Source organism: Cucurbita pepo, chromosome 4 (genome assembly GCF_057944985.1).
Source record: "Cucurbita pepo subsp. pepo isolate OVF chromosome 4, ASM5794498v1, whole genome shotgun sequence".
In the NCBI taxonomy this organism is placed as follows: domain Eukaryota; kingdom Viridiplantae; phylum Streptophyta; class Magnoliopsida; order Cucurbitales; family Cucurbitaceae; genus Cucurbita; species Cucurbita pepo.
In genome coordinates this window covers 11,026,422-11,045,821 of record NC_141801.1, presented here as the reverse complement: position 1 = coordinate 11,045,821, position 19,400 = coordinate 11,026,422, and the positions used below count along the sequence as shown (strand labels likewise).

At 35.9% G+C, this 19,400-nt stretch overlaps 5 protein-coding genes and 1 long non-coding RNA gene across 11 annotated transcripts; 2 read left to right on the top strand and 4 right to left on the bottom strand.

The window, feature by feature from the left end:
* Positions 1-2,376: 2,376 nt before the first annotated feature.
* LOC111793233 (putative strigolactone esterase DAD2) lies at positions 2,377-4,551 on the top strand. The gene is made up of 2 exons (XM_023675017.2): positions 2,377-2,878; positions 4,028-4,551. Exons 1-2 carry the CDS (start codon positions 2,493-2,495, stop codon positions 4,455-4,457), a joined length of 816 nt encoding a protein of 271 aa, XP_023530785.2. The 5' UTR covers positions 2,377-2,492; the 3' UTR covers positions 4,458-4,551.
* LOC111793232 (nudix hydrolase 20, chloroplastic) lies at positions 3,954-8,413 on the bottom strand. 5 transcript variants are annotated; one of them, XM_023675016.2, is made up of 10 exons: positions 8,042-8,407; positions 7,837-7,901; positions 7,485-7,665; positions 7,225-7,305; positions 6,641-6,766; positions 5,887-5,966; positions 5,605-5,720; positions 5,278-5,398; positions 4,840-4,928; positions 3,954-4,697 (listed from the first exon to the last, which is right to left on the bottom strand). In XM_023675016.2, exons 1-9 carry the CDS (start codon positions 8,336-8,338, stop codon positions 4,859-4,861), a joined length of 1,137 nt encoding a protein of 378 aa, XP_023530784.2. In that variant the 5' UTR covers positions 8,339-8,407; the 3' UTR covers positions 3,954-4,697; positions 4,840-4,858. The 5 variants fall into 5 exon arrangements, with proteins under 5 accessions (XP_023530784.2, XP_086979017.1, XP_086979018.1 ...); XM_087122891.1 differs by having other exon boundaries at positions 3,954-4,650; XM_087122892.1 differs by lacking the exon at positions 5,278-5,398 and having other exon boundaries at positions 8,042-8,413.
* Positions 8,414-8,754: 341 nt separating this feature from the next.
* LOC111793231 (aldehyde dehydrogenase family 2 member C4) lies at positions 8,755-11,396 on the bottom strand. The gene is made up of 8 exons (XM_023675014.2): positions 11,142-11,396; positions 10,894-11,036; positions 10,177-10,560; positions 9,991-10,080; positions 9,738-9,911; positions 9,376-9,651; positions 9,228-9,289; positions 8,755-9,143 (listed from the first exon to the last, which is right to left on the bottom strand). Exons 1-8 carry the CDS (start codon positions 11,242-11,244, stop codon positions 8,870-8,872), a joined length of 1,506 nt encoding a protein of 501 aa, XP_023530782.2. The 5' UTR covers positions 11,245-11,396; the 3' UTR covers positions 8,755-8,869.
* Positions 11,397-15,358: 3,962 nt separating this feature from the next.
* LOC111793228 (uncharacterized) lies at positions 15,359-17,349 on the bottom strand. 2 transcript variants are annotated; one of them, XM_023675012.2, is made up of 3 exons: positions 16,577-17,348; positions 15,607-15,678; positions 15,359-15,518 (listed from the first exon to the last, which is right to left on the bottom strand). In XM_023675012.2, exons 1-3 carry the CDS (start codon positions 17,141-17,143, stop codon positions 15,516-15,518), a joined length of 642 nt encoding a protein of 213 aa, XP_023530780.1. In that variant the 5' UTR covers positions 17,144-17,348; the 3' UTR covers positions 15,359-15,515. The 2 variants fall into 2 exon arrangements, with proteins under 2 accessions (XP_023530780.1, XP_023530779.1); XM_023675011.2 differs by having other exon boundaries at positions 15,359-15,678; positions 16,577-17,349.
* Positions 15,673-16,510, top strand: LOC111793230 (uncharacterized). Its single transcript, XR_002814902.2, has 2 exons — positions 15,673-16,159; positions 16,276-16,510. It is a non-coding gene; the product is annotated as an uncharacterized LOC111793230 (long non-coding RNA).
* A 567-nt stretch (positions 17,350-17,916) lies between the features above and the next one.
* On the bottom strand, positions 17,917-19,292 carry LOC111793226 (uncharacterized). Its single transcript, XM_023675009.2, has one exon. It carries the CDS (start codon positions 19,077-19,079, stop codon positions 18,186-18,188), a length of 894 nt encoding a protein of 297 aa, XP_023530777.2. The 5' UTR covers positions 19,080-19,292; the 3' UTR covers positions 17,917-18,185.
* Between the last annotated feature and the right edge of the window lie 108 nt (positions 19,293-19,400).

Below are 19,400 nucleotides of genomic sequence, written 5' to 3'. Positions count from 1 at the left end.
TCATTTCAAATTTTTTTAATTTCAAAAAATGTGGTGAGCATTAATAGGAAGCACAAGTCGAAATCACCAAAATCGACTATCATATCCAATAGCGTGTTTACTATATAATAATAATACTATTTTTCAATTTATATATTATTTAAATTCAAACTATTTTTGGCTTACAAAATTTCAACTTTTAGAAAATAGCTAAATATTATTTTGTGAAATATGTTGAAATATTAAATAAGATTTGTAACAATAAAAACAAGAAAATAAAATATTTTTGTTAGAAAACCTTATCTTTGTTGAATGAGGACTAGGACATTGAATTCTATTCAATATATTAAAGGCCATAAAAAAAAATGAAAAATAAAGTTTAAATAATTGACAAAGTCAAAAGCAAGAACTAAGGTCCCTTCAAAGGATTGAAAAGTTTTTTTTTTTTTTTTGGATAATCAAAAAGCCTTTTCCTATAATAATAATAATAATAATAATAATATCATTATTGTTTTAAAACAAATGTATATGGGAGGTGGAGCAGTTGAAGAGAGAATTCAACCTTGATTAAATAAATTAAAATTTAATAAAATACCCATTTTGACAACTCATAAGATCTATAATAGATATTCTCAAATAACCAATATGAAATGGTTTATATTAATTTATAATCATTGGTTAGAAAATGGGAAAAACAAACAAAATTGCACTTTTGTAAATAAAGTAAATAATTATAAGTAGGTGAAGGTGGTGACTCATTTTGAATTTGAAAATGGGTAAATTTTTAAATGTATTTAATAAAAAAAATAATAGAATAATAGAATTAGTGGATTAGGGTTTCGTGGGAGAGAGAGAGAGAAGATAAAGGTGGTGGGGACACCGAAAATATAAATGAGAAAAGCTGCGTATTGGACTCATCTTCACCCCCTCACTTTCTTTCTTTCATTAATTAATTCTTTTTTTTATTATTTTATTATTATTAATTTAGAAAATAAAAAAGCATATAAAAGACAACTCCCTACTTTTTCATCTATTTAATGCTCTCTCTCTCTCATCATATTATATTATATTATATTATATAAAATGTAAGTAAAAATGAATGTAAATAGCTTATTTGAAGATGGTATTTAATATTATGTTGATTACGTGGACAAACTTCAACAAAAATATCATTTTCAATGACAACTTTGGAAACATGTTAAATTTTATTTTTTAGCAGTAAAATTATATTCCATGGCTCACAACCTGCCGACATTTTTAATACCAAAACTTTAAAAAAAAATGCACCATCATTTTTTTTTTTTTTTTTTTTTTGATACTTATTAGTTGAATCAAATTTTGATTGAGTTTGAATTGAACTTGAGTCGGTCTTTAAACTTCAAGTCGGCTCAAGTCTGTTCACCTCATTCATTAACATAAAAACAAGACATTAATTGTCTAAGAAAGTGGCTATACAACCTAATGACTCAATAATGTATACAAATTACAAATATTTTACGAACGTTTTATCATACTATAGACCTAATTCTTCCAAAGAAAAACTCATATGCATTAAATTTTATTTTTTAAATAAAAGAATTCCTTTAAATGTATTTATTTTATCTCTATAATTTTGAAAAAAAAAAAAGAAATTAACTTAAATAAATAAATAAAAGAATTTCCAAAGGGGGTGTTAATGGCAAAGGCAGTGACAAAGTTGGTCGTACCAACCTAGGCAGCATGCTTAAACCCTTCAAATGATGTTAATTAAAAAAACCTTAGATGTCTCCATACATTCGGCCTTAGGCGGCCTCAAGTACCCTAAATTATTGGAGGTAGGGACAATACCAAGTTATATATATTAGAAGATTTTAATATATAGAAATTAAATAGATATGACTTGTGACGTTTTTGAAGTCTATCAATTCAAGCATGGTTTAGAGATCGAGTTTAACGGCTCAAACCGACCGTTAACAAATATTGTCCTCTTTGAGCTTCTTTCCAAAGTTTTTAAAACGCGATTGTTAGGAAGAAGTTTCTACACCTTTATAAAGATGATTCGTTCTCCTCCCCAACTAATATGATGTGAGATTCCACATCGATTAGAGAGAGGAGTGAGTGCTAGTGAGGCCGCTCGTTAGGCCTTGAAGGAAGTGAATTGTGAGATCCCGCATTAATTGGAGAGAGGAACAAGTGACAATAAGGACGTTGGACTTTGAGAAGGAGTGGATTGTAAGATCTCATATCGATTTAGAGAAGATAACATAACATCTTTTAAAAACTTTGATGAAAGTTCATAATTTCATAAAATATTTGACATAATTATGTAAAATATTTGAAGAGAGAGATTTATAGTAGTCAGCTTTTGTTGTTGTTTACTTCTCAACAACCTCCTCCACCTCCCCTCCCTCTCCTCCCTATATTTAAAGGCACAAACAAAACAACCATAGCCTAAGCAGCAGCCCTCTTCTTCTTCTTCTTCTTCTTCTTCTTCTTCTTCTTTTCTCCCACTAATTAGTCTCTCCCTTTCCACCATGGTTGTGATGCTCCAAACTGGGTTCTCAACGGCCGTAAACGCCAAGATCATAGGCTCAGGCAGCGAAGTCATGGTTTTGGCTCATGGGTTCGGAGGCAACCAGTCATTGTGGGACAAAATCCTTCCCAAACTCACTCACCACTACCGGGTGCTGCTCTTCGACTGGACCTTTGCCGGTTCCATCAAAGATCCCAACTTGTTTGATCCTCACAAGTACTCCTCCTATTCTGGCTTTGCTGAAGACCTCATCAAAATCCTTGATGAACTTGGCCTCACCTCCACCATCTTCCTCGGCCACTCCATGTCTGGCCTCATTGGATGCGTTGCTTACACTAAAAGACCTGACCTTTTTCAGAGGCTCGTTCTTCTCTGTTCTTCTCCCAGGTATTTTATTATACTATTCCCTTAAAAATAAGAGATTTTTAAATTTTTTTTTTTTTTTTTTTTTTGAAACACAATTGGATAAACTTGGGAGGTTTGTCCTGAGCCTCACAACATTTTGAAGCGACTCCAAAGCAGTTCCGCCAGAGGATATGGTGTCCATATACGATAAAGACGTCCAATTTTTATTGTTCACTCAAATTTTGAATCTTAAACACAGATCTTAATTCAAATTAGATCTTAAAGTGGAGGAGTTTGTGATGTAATCAAATTTTTTTGAAGCTTATCCCAACATTTATTTATCTATAACTCCCAAACTTCAGCTCCTGCTTTAATCATTTTGTTTTCTTCTGAAAAAAAAAAAAAAAAGTCAATTTTTAAAGTTTAAGTTTTGAACCTTTTCATTTGTATTTAAAACATCAAATTAACTTTTAATTTTAGTTTAATACATCTTTTAACAAATCTAAAATTTTTCAAACTAACTTATTTAATACATAAACATTAACCTTCGATATAAAATTTTAATCTTCCATCTAATAGCTTCATAATTTCTTAGAAAAGTGTTAAATAGATCAATGATGTGAGATCTCATCCGGAGAGAAAACAAAACATTTTTATAAATGTTTGGAAACCTATTCTAACCGAGAAACTTTGAGGAAAAGTTTTATTTATTTTATTAGATAATTTTTAAAGTTGGGGAGCAATTAAATTTTACTAAAAGAAAAAAAAAAAAAGAAGGGTTTTGTTTATTGATTCTTGTAGTACAACTTTGGTAATTTAATTTAAACCCCACTAAACAAGAGTTGATATTATAGGAGCTATGGAAAATATATTCTTATTTAACTCATTGTGGAGTGGGCATAAATATTTGTCATCGCATCTCTACTTAAACTAATCATCTATATTCAAAGGGGAGGTGAAGATTTGGATTCATAAATAATCATCTATATTCAAAGGGGAGGTGAAGATTTGGATTCATCATTTATGTATTTATTATTATTATGATTATGATTATTATTATATATCAATTGCCCATGATCTTATCTATTTCGTTCTCTTTCTTCCGTAAGGAGAGATCTTATCAAATCTGTCATAGTTTCAAAATAAAAGAATTTGATCCCTAATAACAGGTTGACCATTCTGTGTTATTAGATACATAAACACAGAAGGCTATGAAGGTGGTTTCGAGAAATCAGACATCGAGCAAATCATTGCAAGTATTGAATCCAACTACCAAAATTGGGCCACGCACTTCCCTTCTCTGGTTGTGGACGAAGCCGATCCTGTCTCAGTGAGCAGGTTTCAGAAATGCTTGCATGAAATGAGGCCTGAGGTTGCATTACCCTTAGCGAAGACTGTGTTCGGCGTTGACGAGAGAGACATTCTTGAAAAGGTCGACATTCCCTGCACCATCGTACAGACTAAAACCGACATTGTTGTCCCTGCCTCAGTGGCTGTCTTCATGCAGAACAAAATTAAGGGATGTTGCACAGTCCAAGTTATAAACACTGATGGCCATTTCCCTCACTTGACTGCACACCTTGAGTTGCTTCAAGTTCTTGGTACAGTCTTGGGCTTTTGACAATTCAGTGTGAAGTGTAGTTAATTAGTATGGTTATAGTCTCCTTTGTTTCTGCAGCATATATATGAAAAGAGTCTCCTTCGTCACTGCATCATTCTTTTCGTTTCTGAAAACTAGCAGGAACATGAAAAGACTCTTGTCTTTTCTTTCTTTCTTTACCGCCACAAGAAAAATGCAACCAATTCTCAAACACCTACCCAATCCAATCACTATGGTACTCAAAACCTCTCCTGATATTAACTTCCATTATCAACAAGGATAACTTTAGTCAATTGATATGTAAGTTTATAACATCTAGAAAGTGAGCAAATTCTGGTCCAACAATAAACAATATTTAAACCATCTGAATTCGATGTTTGATAAGATTAACCCGAGTTCTCACATTGGAGGAATGAATTTATTTAGAAGCAGGTTCCACTCTTCAAGCTTTGTAGTAGCTCCAAGTACCCCAAACTTTCGGGTTTAATGTACCTACAAGTTTTCAAAAGAAAAATACGTTAGTTACAAACAACTCTGTACTCTTAAGGATACCTTGAGAAGTAATGGTCAATGGGATTGGCTACACAGATGGGTAAAAGATTTGATACGAAAATGATCAGGAGTAAGGACCCAGAGAAAGAAAAGGACTACCAATCCTTTGCTTTAACAATATTTGGTAGTCTAAATTTACAGTGACTTGGAAATTTCGTCCCCGTGACAATTTGGTTGAATCCACGAATTTTTACCATCAAGATCAACACTTGGTGTTGTAACTTAAGCGGATAATGGTCGAGTAACAAATGTATAGCCATAGAGAAAATAGTATTATATTATATAATACCCATGTCGAAATAGGAAGTCAATGATGACGAGAGCACAATTATGCTTGAATAACTGTGTCCTCCGAATCACGTTTGCAACGTTTGTCACAGGCAACAACCTGAATCCTTCAACCTCCCCATCTGCCGAAAGTTTAGTCAGCAAAAATTAGTGGATGGAATATCTAACTAGACAAAAATTTGGATGAAAAATATATTGGTGCACTCAAGCACCGGGGACGTGGCAAAAAAGAGAGTTATTTGGAGCCAGTCATGATTCAATGCAACGGAAGATCCCTCGTCTAAGTTTTGAATGATTAAGTAAATGAAAATTTATCACGTTAACTAACCTTGATTCTTCGGTATAAAACTTTCAGGAAGCTTTAAATCGTAACAAAATAGAACATCTCTCTTGTAACTATAATCTTTGATGTCTGAATAGGAAACAGCACCAACAGGTATGGCTCTGAAACAAAAGCATTATAAAGCCAGTTGGACTAGTTAAACTTATGCATATAACCTCGACCTCTGACATGTTGTTGAACTAAAAAAGAAAAAAAAAAAAAAAATACCACTGGCATGTAATACAAGATTGGTGTGAATTTCTAATTAAGTTCATGTTAGGTACTTACTTATTTGATATTGATCTTGGTATGCCTGCTTCCTCTTCACATTCCTTCATCAGATTCTCTCCGCAAGAAACGCCCTCAGGCTGTCACTATTATAAAGTCAGGGGCAAGCTATAAAGGTACAATAAGCATGATACTCAGCAATCAAGGGCACATTTCTAACTTCTCATATCCCTTGTTTCTTTTTCCTCTCATCATTATTAAGCGTTGCATTTGCATTCCTCAAATCTACTGATTAAAACATGTTTGTGCAGACTCTCTATTTCTCTTAGGAAATTCTCGAACTTCGCATATTGGTCTCAACCAAAAATATAATGCCCTGTTATTTAGTTAAGGATTTATTGCCAAGTCAATGATTGTATCAGTATCAGAATCTATCTAATTTTGTTGTTAACTATACAACCTTTTCATCCAAACTGAAAGCCAAACACAAATAAAAATAAATTATTATTGGCTACGTTGACTAAGCTTAACAAAGCAGGTAAATCCACATTGACTAAGAAATGTCATACGAGAAAAATGTCTTCATATAACTACAAGCCTCTAGCAGAAGAAACAAAATATAATAAGAAAACCAACCATTCAGAAATAAAAGGGAAATCTTTTCCTCAATCAATGGGAAAAGATTGCAAAGCTCTGTTTGAAAGATGCAAGGAGTTTTCCAATCAACTTTTTCCCACATTTTAACGAGACAGAAGCATGTTTGACATGACATATAACAAAACTAAACAATAGTTAGTTATTATTGATTACAAACCAGCCCTCCAGCTACTAATTCATCCAGCATTCCAGGAAAAGTTTGCTTCATTTGACTTCTTTTTGCTATCCACAAAAATTTCTTTCCATCCTTCTCAACATAACCATTCATCTGAACTCCATAAACCTGTACTACGAATAGACCAAGTGAAGTCAGTAGAAACGTAGAAGTTAGAGTAACCAAGTAGTAGAATAACTATTCCCAGCTATGTAGACAGATATTGAATGGTGTTGTCAATATTACTTGAAATACTGTATTTATATTCAGAATGACGATCAAATATTAAAGGTTTCAAATTTTAGACCTAACAACCAAGCCTGTATAAACAGAGTCCATAAAACATATTGCTTATAATTTTCAATGTCCTGAAAGAAAAGGTTGGATCAGAATATGGCTTTGAGCATTTGTTAAAGAATTTTTTTAATTGGATAGAAACAAAGCATTTCATCGATAAAATGACATTACAAAAAGAAAAAAATCCTATCCAATGCGCTATAAGGGAAGATGAACAATTACAAAAGGGGGAATCAATTAAACCAAGAAAATAGAAGTTTCCACAGTGCTGTAGAAGGGAAACATTCCACCTTTATTCCAAAATAAGGAGCTGCTGCACGTTCAAGTGAGAAAAAAACCGGCGCACCAAAGGACGAAGTTACAGGGTACATCTGTCGGAGTTCATGGTTGTACACAGTTAGCACAAGTAGCATCATCTTGTTCTAAGCTCTATCTAAAAAGAACCAGCTTATTTTGACATTAAACTGAGGAAAGCGATTGTATTTTATAAACAGTGACAAACATTGAAAAATACATAACCACTGATTTAAATTGGAATCACAATCAGTACCTCGTTCCGTATACCTGGAATAATTTCTTCACCCAAGCATTTGACTACATTCCCAACTGCATGCGTCCTATCTTCTGGTGTCTTCAACGATTCATGCAAGCTTAAGCAAGCGCCAACTCGAACAGAATCATCCCGGGGGAAGGTAAACACATTCGCATACTTCTTCAGGTGATAAGCAAAGCTGCATAAATTACATTAAAACAAACTGATGGAACCTATCCGTTTTGTATAGCAACAGCATAAAAGAAAATTTTGATGAAATTAGTACGAATCAATAGTATAAACTACATGGACGGATCATATCTTTGATGTATGTACTGTATCCTGAAAGCTATAACAGTAGGAACCTCACCCGTGGTGCACATGACCAACAATTTGGTCATCGATTACAAATGGAAGAAATTCGGATTGCATATCCTGTTAGAAGATCTAGTCAATTCCAAACAGACATGGAACCACATTTCATCAGTCTATAACTGATCCTGCAAGGAATATGAAATGTAAAACGAATTAACGCGCACAATGGCTGCGGAAACTCATATGGCTTTGAGACCTACTGATCCGCGATTGCAGAGCTTGACCTTCTCGAAATAGCCGGTAAGATCTGAGGGATCGTCCTGAAAGCTTTCTGGCAGAGAAATGTGGACAGCGTGTTCCCAAGTAAAATTGCTGCTGGCAACCGATACAGAACGACAGGCGAAGGTCTTCGAGCGGTGTACTGTTGATGCCGTTGGATACGTCGGCCGGGAAAACATGGATGCGTTGGAAATGGAAGAGATAGGCAAAGAGTTACGAAATCGGTGAGAAGCGAGAGATTTGCAGGCCATGGGTTGAATTCGAGGACAAGTCGCCATAACTACCAGTGAAGATAAGAAATGATAAACAGAGATGGAATAATAATAAATAAAATAAAAATAAAGTTTAAATTTGTCCTAAACGAATAAAAATAAGAATATTCACATCTAAGATATTTACATTTAAATATTATGATTAGTTAAACAACCATTAAAGTTGCATTTACTAATTTAAACAATTTTCACGATTTTATTTATATTTTTAAAAAAATCTATTACTTACTTGAATGTAAATTATTATTTATTTTTTTTGGTTGAGTCAAATAATAATTATCTAACTTAAAACTTTCTAAAAATGGAAATAATATTTGAAGTATGATATATTGTCTTTTAGTGTTCTAAAATAAAATATTTTAAAATTATCTTAAATCTTAACCTTAGTAGATTGTTACGAAAGTAAAAGAAAAATATATAAATACACAAACTTATTTGAATGCATTAGCTAAAACATATTAGGACATATCACATTCAACAACGTGTGAATTATTTGAGAGTAGAAAGGCAACAGAGAAAAAAACTATAAAGGGGAGATCAAAGCCAAGGAGTGTTGACCAAAGGAGTGACGATGGCTTTGGTTTGAAGATACTTATGAACAGCGTGCATTCCAGCGTCCCTACCGAACCCACTCATCTTGTACCCTCCAAATGGACAGCTCGAATCGAAAGCAAAGTAACAGTTCACCCAGATGGTTCCGGCTCTGATCGACCTCGAAACCGTGTTCATTATGTCTACACTGTTCGTCACTATTCCAGCAGCTAGCCCGAACTTTGTGTTGTTTGCGATCTTTATTCCCTCTTCGATCGTTCTGCCAAACCCCCAAAACAACAAAACAGAACAAATTAAACCCCACTACTTGTGTTTTATGGGCCTGACAGGGTTTTGATTTTACTTGAATTTAATGACGCAGAGGAATGGCCCGAAGATTTCGTCCTGTGCGATCAGCGAGTGTTCCTGGGGATTTAATTCAAGGGTTAAGACATTGAAAACAGAGGTGTGACTGAAAATTAAGCAGAGAGCAAGGGAGGAGTGCTGACGACCTTGACGTCTGTGAAGATTGTTGGCTCTACGTAATACCCCACCTCGCCTATACGCCTGCCGCCTGTCGCCAATGTGGCTCCTTCCCTCTTACCGTGCTCGATATATTCCAGAATTTTCTTCAATTGCCTTTCATCCACCTGGGGTCCATACTGAACTTTAGGATCAAAAGGGTCTCCCACAACCCAAGATTTCGCCTTTTCAATAATCTTTTTCACAAATTCATCATAAATCCCTTCTTGAACCAAAACTCGGGAGCTCGCCGCGCAAGTTTCTCCCTGCATCAAACCAAATTTCTTTCACATATATATATATATATATGTAAAAAGCTCTGGGTCGTGTTGAAACGGATAACAACATTAACCTTGTTATAGAAAATGCCAAGAACAGCAATATCAACGGCTTTATTCACATCCGCATCATCGAAGATTAGGAGCGGCGATTTGCCACCTAATTCCAACGATACTTGCTTCAGGTTGCTCTCACTTGCCGCCTGCATTATCGATCTTCCCACCTTTGTTGATCCTGTGAAACTCACCTGAAAACCACGCCACAATAAATTTATTTAAATAAATACATAAAAGCTCAAATTATATTACATTTTACGTTTTAGCTACCTTGTCAATGTCCATGTGGTACGCAATTGCTGACCCTGCAGTGTATCCGTATCCTGTCACAACGTTCAGTACTCCATCAGGAATACCAGCCTACCAAAACGCGCCACGTAAGAAACCAAAAAAGGAAATAGTTCATATACAAAATATTTGAATTGATTTAATTATTCCGAGAAGATTGGGAAAGACCAATTTAGCGAGATGGGCGTAGAAGAGGGCGGAGAGCGGCGTTTGCTCGGCAGGTTTGACGAGCATGGTGCAGCCGGCAGCCAAGGCGGGGCTCACTTTCAAGAAGAACATGGTGGTCGGAAAGTTCCAGGGTATGATGTGGGCCACCACTCCCATGGGCTCCATTAAAGTGTAGCCGTGAAACGGCCTTGCCATTTTGAGTACCTCCCCGTGGATTTTATCCGCGGCACCGGCGTAGTACCGTAGCATATTAGCAGCCGAGGGTACGTCCACGATCTTCCCCATCTGAAACAATTTTCCGCCGTCCAGGGAATCCAATGCTGCGAGTTCCTCCACGTGTTCATCTATTAAGTCCCCTAGTTTCATCATTATTCGTCCCCTGTCCTGCACGGAATCACAGAAAAAATCCAAAACATTTATATTTCTTTTCCCCTTTCTTCTGTTTTTTGAATTATTGTAATAGTGGTTTTCTTTTTATAAATAAAGAGCACATGCATATCTGCATATCATAAAGAACACTGTCCTTCTTGACTTGTACAAGCTGTCTCTGTCCTAAGCTTGGGTTTTAATGGCGATAACTTTTATTATTATTATTACTTCATCTTAAAAATTGGAAGCTAAACGACTCAAATATAGATACAAAGTATATAAATCGAAACTATAATCTGAGCTGCATCTCAAGAAAAACCCAAACTGGCTGTAAATGGAAATACTTACGGCACCAGACATGCGGGGCCAAGGGCCGTGATCGAAGGCTTCACGGGCTGCTTTCACGGCCAGATCCACATCTTCTTTCTCACCGGCGGCAACCGTCGTGATAACCTTACCAGTTCTTGGATCGAACGTCTCGAAAGTTTTTCCTGTTGATTTTTAAAGAAAATCATGAGTTGAGAGGCATCGGAGTTTTCCGTCTGAGTGGGTTTCTTCTCCGGTGAAGGAAAAGAAAAAGAGAGAGGGAGAGATACCTGAAACAGAGTCAACAAATTGTCCATTGATGAAGAGCTTGGTGAACTTGATTTTGGGTATGTTGAGATGGGACTCGGATTTTCCATTGGATTGATTTTCCATTTCCCTGTATAATCTGATTGTGTGTGTGTGTGTGTGTGTGTTTTTGTGAGCGGGAAAAGATAAGAATTCTCGATGAATTTTATGCGTTTCTTAGGGAGAAAACCGAAGACCGTTTATATCCGCAAAATCTGCTTCGCTACCAAAAATGAACAACATTTCTAGCCTCTCCCGCTGGCCCACCTTCACAAACTTAATTTCAACCTGTCCATGATTATTTAGGAAATATTTAGGGAATGATCATCTGTTTACCGTTTGTATAGCTTTTTGGAAGCCCAAAATAAAGCCACCAACACTTATGTTTAAAGTTGGACAATATTGAGTCGTGATTTCTAACCCAACCTTCCCTCTTTTTTTCGAAAATATTTATCCATTTAAATATTGCTTTCCTTAAATTATAAGATTAATTGTGTTCATTTCTTTTTTTTTATTTGTAATGAGCTTGAAAAAAAAAATCAATTTTAAATTATAAAAAACTAATTACTTTATTAATTTAATATAAGATAATGTTTTAATTGCATCTAATTTTGTTTAATATAAATTATTTCATAAAAGTTTAAGAAAGAATACATTATAAATAAAAAATAGTTTTATGGGAGTATCGATGTGAACAAATATACAAATATGGAAACATCAATTTCAAATAAACGGTTAGAAAATGTAACAAATTTACAGGCAGGTTCAATCCAAAAGCTGGAATGTATCAGTTTTAGCATGAACAAATTGAAAAATTATTATTAATAAATCAAAATATATTTTTTTATAATTTTTAACAGTAAATTAGAATTATTATTCCTTTGTGTCGGCCCTATTAGATAGTGACACGTGTATGGTTTCCAGTATTTAATACGTACAGCAGCCGGTCTTGTCTTGAATGTGTGTGTATTGTACATTTTGGAAGTATTAAAAATAAATGTGGTTTTTTCTTTCTTGAATTTCAATTGCTGTGATATTTAGTTGTGCTAAAAAATCAGAAAATAAATATTAAGCCAATACCATAAATTATTCACTTTTTTCTCATTAAATTCATGCCACACACCACATTTATGTTTAAAATCATAATTAGTATTTTTATTGTATTTATACAAACATTTTATCTTAACCTAATGTTTGCAATTAAATATTTTACGATATGTTATATTCGTTGCGCGTTGTAATTTCTTCAATTTGATCTCTTACTGTAATAATGTTTTTTTATTTCAATACAACATTATTAATGAATGACATGTTTCAAATCTTATTAATTACACGTTAACTTCAACCTACTAGAATGCCAAAATTTATTTGAGTCGGGGCTTACCATAAATGATTCAATAAATTGAGTTTCAAATTCAAATTAAAATTAATGTGTAGGTTGATTGTACCTTTCATTGAGTCGTTTTTTTTTTTTTTTTTTTTTTTTTTTTTTATACTTTTAATTAGTACATAATTGATTTTTTTTCTTCTAAAATTTTCTATTTGTAAAGGTTGATATTTCTTATTTTAATTTTTAATGAATTATACTATAATTTATAAGGATCATAAAAATAGTAGTCAACTTGTATGGTTTATAGATAATAGATTATTAATACAATAAAAGGAGTTTTAAGTCAAGAAGTAAACTTAACATATTGTTAATTTTTATTGCCATAACTTAGGTAACTTGTAATAATATTAATAACAATAATGACTTCGTTTAAATTTAATTATTGTAATTATTAACTTAGAGAAAAAAATGAGATTCAGTTTGTATAATTAAAAAAAAAAAGTCAACGATTAGAAAATTGCAAGTAAAATAACTCAAAATTTAATATATTAAAACAAACCCATATTTTAAAACTATTAAAATATAAAAAAATTCTTATTTTATCTACAAAAATTTTCAATTTATTAAAAAAAAATAATTTTGAGTTAAAAAAAATAGAGCAAATAAAAGGCAGAATAAGACATTGTGGGGTAAGTAAGTGAAATGATGATGTATAGAAAGTGTTCCAACATGAAATTCTCAAATTTTGGGAATGCCTGTAAATTTATAATTAAAAAATATTCTCTATTGGTATGAGGCCGTTTGAAGAATCCCAAGAAGCAAAGTCACGAGAGCTTATATTTAAAGTGGACAATATTATACCATATCATTGTGGAGAGTCGTCTTCCTCTAACATAAAGAAGCCTAATTTCATTAAAAAAAAAAAAAAAGACGAAGTGTTAATGGCGACGACAACTTACGAAGAAGTTGGGGGGTGGGGGTGAAATTATTGAAGCTGGTTGTCAAGAAAGAAGGCGGAAGCAGCATCGGCGAGGGCAAAGCGGGCAGAGAAGGAGCGGCAAAGAATATCGGGTTCTTCGGCAGCGTTGCCATGGTCGAAATTCTGTGAATAAGAGAAAGGATCGTAAGGAATCAAGTTCCCTGAGGAATACGTCGTCGTTTTGTTCCTCTTTTCTCTTCTCAGTTTCGTCCATAACACCTTCCACAGATTGGGTTGGTACCCGCTTCTCCATCGCCCCAATCTGATGGTTTGTTTGCTGCTCTTCTTTCCCATCATCAAAGCTGCCAGATGATTGATTTTGGTATATCAACGGACTTATAAGTTAAAATGAAGTCCGGATTTTGTGGATCCATTTCCATATGCTGCAATGCATCCACATGTCAAAGGGAGGGTGGGGATTTCTTGAATTATCAACCATCTTCCATGTGACACCCAAATTTTCAATTATTCTTATATCCAATGGGTCAAACTTTAATGATGGCTTAATTAATTCATTAATTAATTACCAACATCATCTAATCTTACTTCTTATTTGACATGTTTAAGAAATGAGGACGAGAAATTCTGAATAAAGTGATGTTAATAAAGTGGAGTTGTTGTTTGTGGATGAATTCAAGATTCCGACAATACATTTGTTTCATGCAAAACAACAAACTACGAAAGATAAGAACAACTTTGGTTAAAAAATGTGACTAGGAAACGACTCAGCAATGACTGAGGAAACCCCACTCTACAATGCCACGCCCAACTTGTGTTATGCACTAAATTTGGATACCAGAATAGAGCCTTGGGTTTGCCATGGAACCCATGAAGTGGCAAGGTTTGGTACTCCCACACTCAATTATGTTATACTTTCTCTCTTTATTCTCCAATGATTCCTTTTGCTTTGCATGATAGAAAGGAAAGACAAAGTTGAGAAAAAAAAAAATAATAACCTTTTCTTTTCATAGAGGAAGAAGAATTAGATTCTTCTGTTATTGATCGTGAACTTTGGCCCATCATTGAAGCAAAGGGCGATGAATAATATAGCACGCCTAAGTCATTGTTAGGAACCACGACTCTACAAAATAGTATGATATTATCTCCTTTAAGCCTGAGCTTTCATGACTATATTTTTAATTTTTTTAAAAAGTGTTGTACCGATGAAAATAGTGTTTCGTACTCATAAACGCATGACCATCCTATGATGGGAATCCAACCAAAATCCTGTTTTGTGTCAACACCTTTGCTTCTCTTTCTTTTTCTCTTTATATAAACTCCAATTCCACATATTCTTTTCTCTTCACTCCCCGCAAGACAATCCATCATAAACCAAATACCAAATCCAAGATTACAAGGAACAGAAGGAAAAAAAAAAAAAAAAATGTGTTACCCACATGATTTACGGCCTTGGCTGGTAAGCCGGAGGGAGCTTTTGGGTGTGCAAAGCAATTGGGTCCTCTTGCAGGCAGCGGCGGCGGTGGCTGGGAGTAGCAGCAGTGGCGGTGGGTCGGCGAACATGCGGTGCTTGTGCTCGCCGACGGGGCATCCGGGGTCGTTTCGTTGCAGGCTGCATCGAAGTGAGTACGTTTGGGTGGGGCGGATGAAGACAACACGTGTGGAACAATGATGTGTTAGAAAGTGATTGTTTTTCTATGAATACAATTGTCGTTCTGGTGTCTGTCGGCCAAATGAATCGCCGGAGTGTTTGTGTATGTTCATAAGGACGAGACCAAATCCGTCCATTTTGAAGTAAGTATAAGTTCTCTTCTTTTCATTTTAATTATTATTAATCATTTACTTTTCAATGGGTTCAAAAAAAATATTAATCTTTAGTGATGTTTTGAATCAATCTTGATAGTTTTAAGGTTACCACAATTAATTTTATAAAATACATACAAATAAAATTTATTTTCATAAAATCATGATGGTCACACATGAAAGCTTAAACTAAACAGCACTAATCCACAAAGAATTAAACATTTTATTTTCTGGAGTGATAATTACAGACAAATTCAGCAGAGGATTTGGGGAGTTCTATCCTTCCCTTCACTGCAAATATAAGAAACAAAAAATCCAAGGGGTTGTGATTTTGCAGAAATATGAACAGAAAAGTAAGCAAAATGATGAGTTTTTATACCTCAGGGTAGCAATCTTGATGTTCAATCGTTTGCCTTTTTGTATTCACAAATACATCACATGATACCCTTGCCTGATAAGTAATAAACAACAACACCATTGAAACAAAAAAAACAGAGCACTCATACACAAGTATTTAAGCTGAATAGCCAGAGTTGGAGAAAGAGGCTCTTACAACGATTTTAAAAGGCGTTTAAAAGGGAGAGATTTCCATACCCTTATAAACAATGTTATATATCGCTCAAAGAGAATAATATGTGCTAGTGGTGAGCTTGAGCAGCTACAAATGAAATCAAAGTCGGGAGCTGGGCGTAAGGGGGTGGATTATGAGATCCCACATTCATTACAGAGAGAAACGAATCATTTATTATAACGGTGTGGAAACCTCTCCGTACCAAAGGTGTTTTAAAGCTTTGAAAGGAAACTCAAAACAGAGAGCCCAAAGAAGACAATATCCGTGGCTTAAGCAGAGGGTGGGAATGGGAATGAGGAAGCAGACATTATAATCATATTCATTGCGAGAGTGGAACAGCATTGTTCAAATCCAGAAGAAGGTATATCTTCTTCAACCATTTCCCCACAATCAACAGTAGCAAGTATCAAACTTGATAGAGCATTGTTTTGAAAATCACGCCTATTTTTCTACTCTAAATTTCACCATTCTTTGCAGGATCAAGACATGGGTTCTAAACATTCAATGGGTCACCCACAAAGTTTGTCCTTTTCCAACTATCTGAACTTCTACACTAAGAGAGGTGTAATAGTTGCCAAAACTGTATACATCATTTAAATCTTAAAGCGTAGAGATTGAAAATGATTGCAATCAAATAAACAAGAGCTATAATGTATGATGATGATGATGATTTCAATCGTTGATTATACTTTGCTTAAGAGTTAAGAACGAATCGACAGTGCATAATCGGAGTAAAGATTTGATGTAATGTTAGAAACAGAATGAAAATCAAGATTACCTTAATGGGGAATTTGATAAAGAAAAACCCCATGAATCCTTCGACTTCCGTCTTTGAATCGAATGGAATGATACCTTTCCCCAAATCCTGAAGCAAGTAAAAGGCATCGTGAATGACCTCAACTCCATTCAAATCCACAGTGGCATTCACATAAGAAGACCCTCGAGCGGAAACTCGACCGCCGTCGGAGCTGACAAATCCAAGTCGTTTTCCTCTGTAGCCAACGGAAACGCCAAGGTAATTGTAATCGAGAGAGAAGAAATTCTTATTGCGAACCCTAACAGAAGCAGAGATAGAAAGGTCAAGGACGAGAACCGGCAACAAACGGACTTTGGCGTGGTTGAGTTTCAATCGGACGAGTTGGAGCGAGGGATCGGAGGGGAAGAGTAGAAAAGATAGAGCGGCGAGGAGGAGGAAGGCGGCGGAGTATTGGGCACAAAGGCGGAGAAGGCGTCGATGTGGGTATGGAGGGGGCCGGTAAAGGGACAATAGGACGAGGTTTTGGTGTCCGTGTCCGGCATTTTGGGGGAGGAGAGAGACAGAATCGTCCCTAGAGCTGGAAGTCATTTTTTGATTGAGAGAATTAAAAAAGGGAAGACATTTGTATGAAGCTCTGCAAACAGGCCTCTCTGTTAAGGGTAGTAGGTAGGTTCAGCCTGTCAATATTTTACACCTCACAACACAGCGTATACGCAAAGTTTCAAATCCTACAGTACCATCAAAACCCACCGCATAATATGACGCCCAACAGCTTCAAACAGAAACAAAAACAAACCAGAATTGGCCTTTGTATGAACATGAGTGAGCCTGGTGGTGGGGGAGCAGAGGCATTGACCTCTGTATGAACATGAGTGAGCCACCCCGGGCTGATGTTGATTTTGCCGTGGGCTGCCATTTTTGCAAAGCAACTGGGAAACCAGAAACAAGGGTTCAATTTTGTTGGGTAATGAGTTGGGTGAGTGCAGAAATTGAAGCTAGCCGTCGCTTTCGAAATGGCCGAAATGGACTGTTTGCAGTGCAGCTGCGGCGTCTGGATGAACAGTTCCTTTTTCCTTTCTCTTTTTTGTTTGTTTGTTTTACATTTTCTGCAATCGAGGTCCCTCAAAAACACCCATTTAGTTTGTTTTTGGATTGTTTTATTCATCACTCTTCCCAAATCACATGGGTTCCAGCAAAAAATCACGACTTACAAGAAACACAAGGGAAAAACCTCAAGTGAAAAATCAGTATCGGAATTTTGTCTCTTTTTCTTTGACTGATTCAACGAGATTATAAATGAAATGGGATTGCTTTTGATTTATTTAGAACTTCTTAGATGATATGAAGATATAATAACTTTGCTTCTTTGTCGGCCAGAAATTCAGCAACTTTCCATTAACAACACAAACAAGTGGAAAACAACAAATTTTGCAAAATCTAGATAACTTCGTGGACTGGTACAGAGGCGTGCAATGTTCAGACCAGTGCTTTGAGAAACTCGCTACTTTCTTCTTCTTCTTCTTCAACATTCAAAACATACCCACCACCACCATAGAAAGTTAAGTTTCACAACAAAGCTGTAAAGAAAACTCTGGCATCACACTAACTCTAAACGTGCCATTGAATTACATTACCATGAAGGTGAAGTACAGGGAGAACCAGAGGAGGAAGATGATAGACCATTGTTAGTGTTGGAATCACTGCCAGAATTTCTCAGAGACGTGGCGTCTCTCAATGTAACCGAACAAGCCTCGGCTGGGAGCTTCTTCATTGGCGTTAAAGGTGGTGTATTTGGGAGGGAACGGATAGTACTTGGAGGAGAAGCTACAATCTCGTCTTCTTCAGAAGAACCACATGTTTCCAATCTTGAAGGAGAGGAATTTGGTGTTTCGAATGGGGTGTCTCCTCTGCTTGGCCTAATTGCATCATTATCATAAATCGGATTTGAAATGTACATAAAATGGTCACTGCCAATGGAAGAACTGTCATTACAGGCAATGGCAGGGCTTAATTTACTCTGAGCACAAACTTTAGAAACAGATAGGTCAGGCGAGGCTGAGATGAAGGGTGACGGCGGGCGGGATGGAGTTGAAATGAGGCCGATTCGGTGAGGACTAAGGGATGATTCATGGGCATCAATGTCGATAACTCGATGAAGTTGAGTGCTTCGGCTCTTTGCTTCAACAACATCTACATTGTTGTCTTTGATACAGGGGACAGAGGGGAAAAGAAAGTTTCTTGGAGCACTAAGAACCCCATGAGCATACAAGCTGCTAAGAGAAATAGCTGGTCGGTTGTTGTCCCTGGGAGCAGCTGAAGGCAGAGACTGGGAAATGTTGGTGGCGGCTACAACAGGATGAGCGGAGGAGGTGGTGGAGGGCGGTGCAACACGAAGCCTACGGCGTCGGAGTAACAGAGAGCAGTAGATCTCGGCAAGCAACACAAGAATAAGGCCCAACACAAAGGCAAGGCTCACTACCATTATCAGTGTAGCTCCCAATATCACCTTGGAACTTCCCTGCATGTTTCTCTATCAAACTCTCTCACTCTCTGAATCTCAACGAAGTAGTTAAAATCTGAAGGGATGGCGGTAAATATGAGGTTGCACTCAAGGAAGGGGAAAGGGTATTTTATTTTTGGCGGGAACTATAGAGAGAGAGAGAGGGCAGAGGGAATCTTATGGTGTGGGGAGAGGACTGACGAATGGGAAGGCTTTTATGTTCCGTATCCGAGATGGAGGATCCACACTTTCAGACATTCGAGGTAAAAAATGTCTTTTAACCAATACAGTTTTCCACCATGAAAAACCTCTGCAGAAAAATGGTCAAATGTCAATGTCTCAATG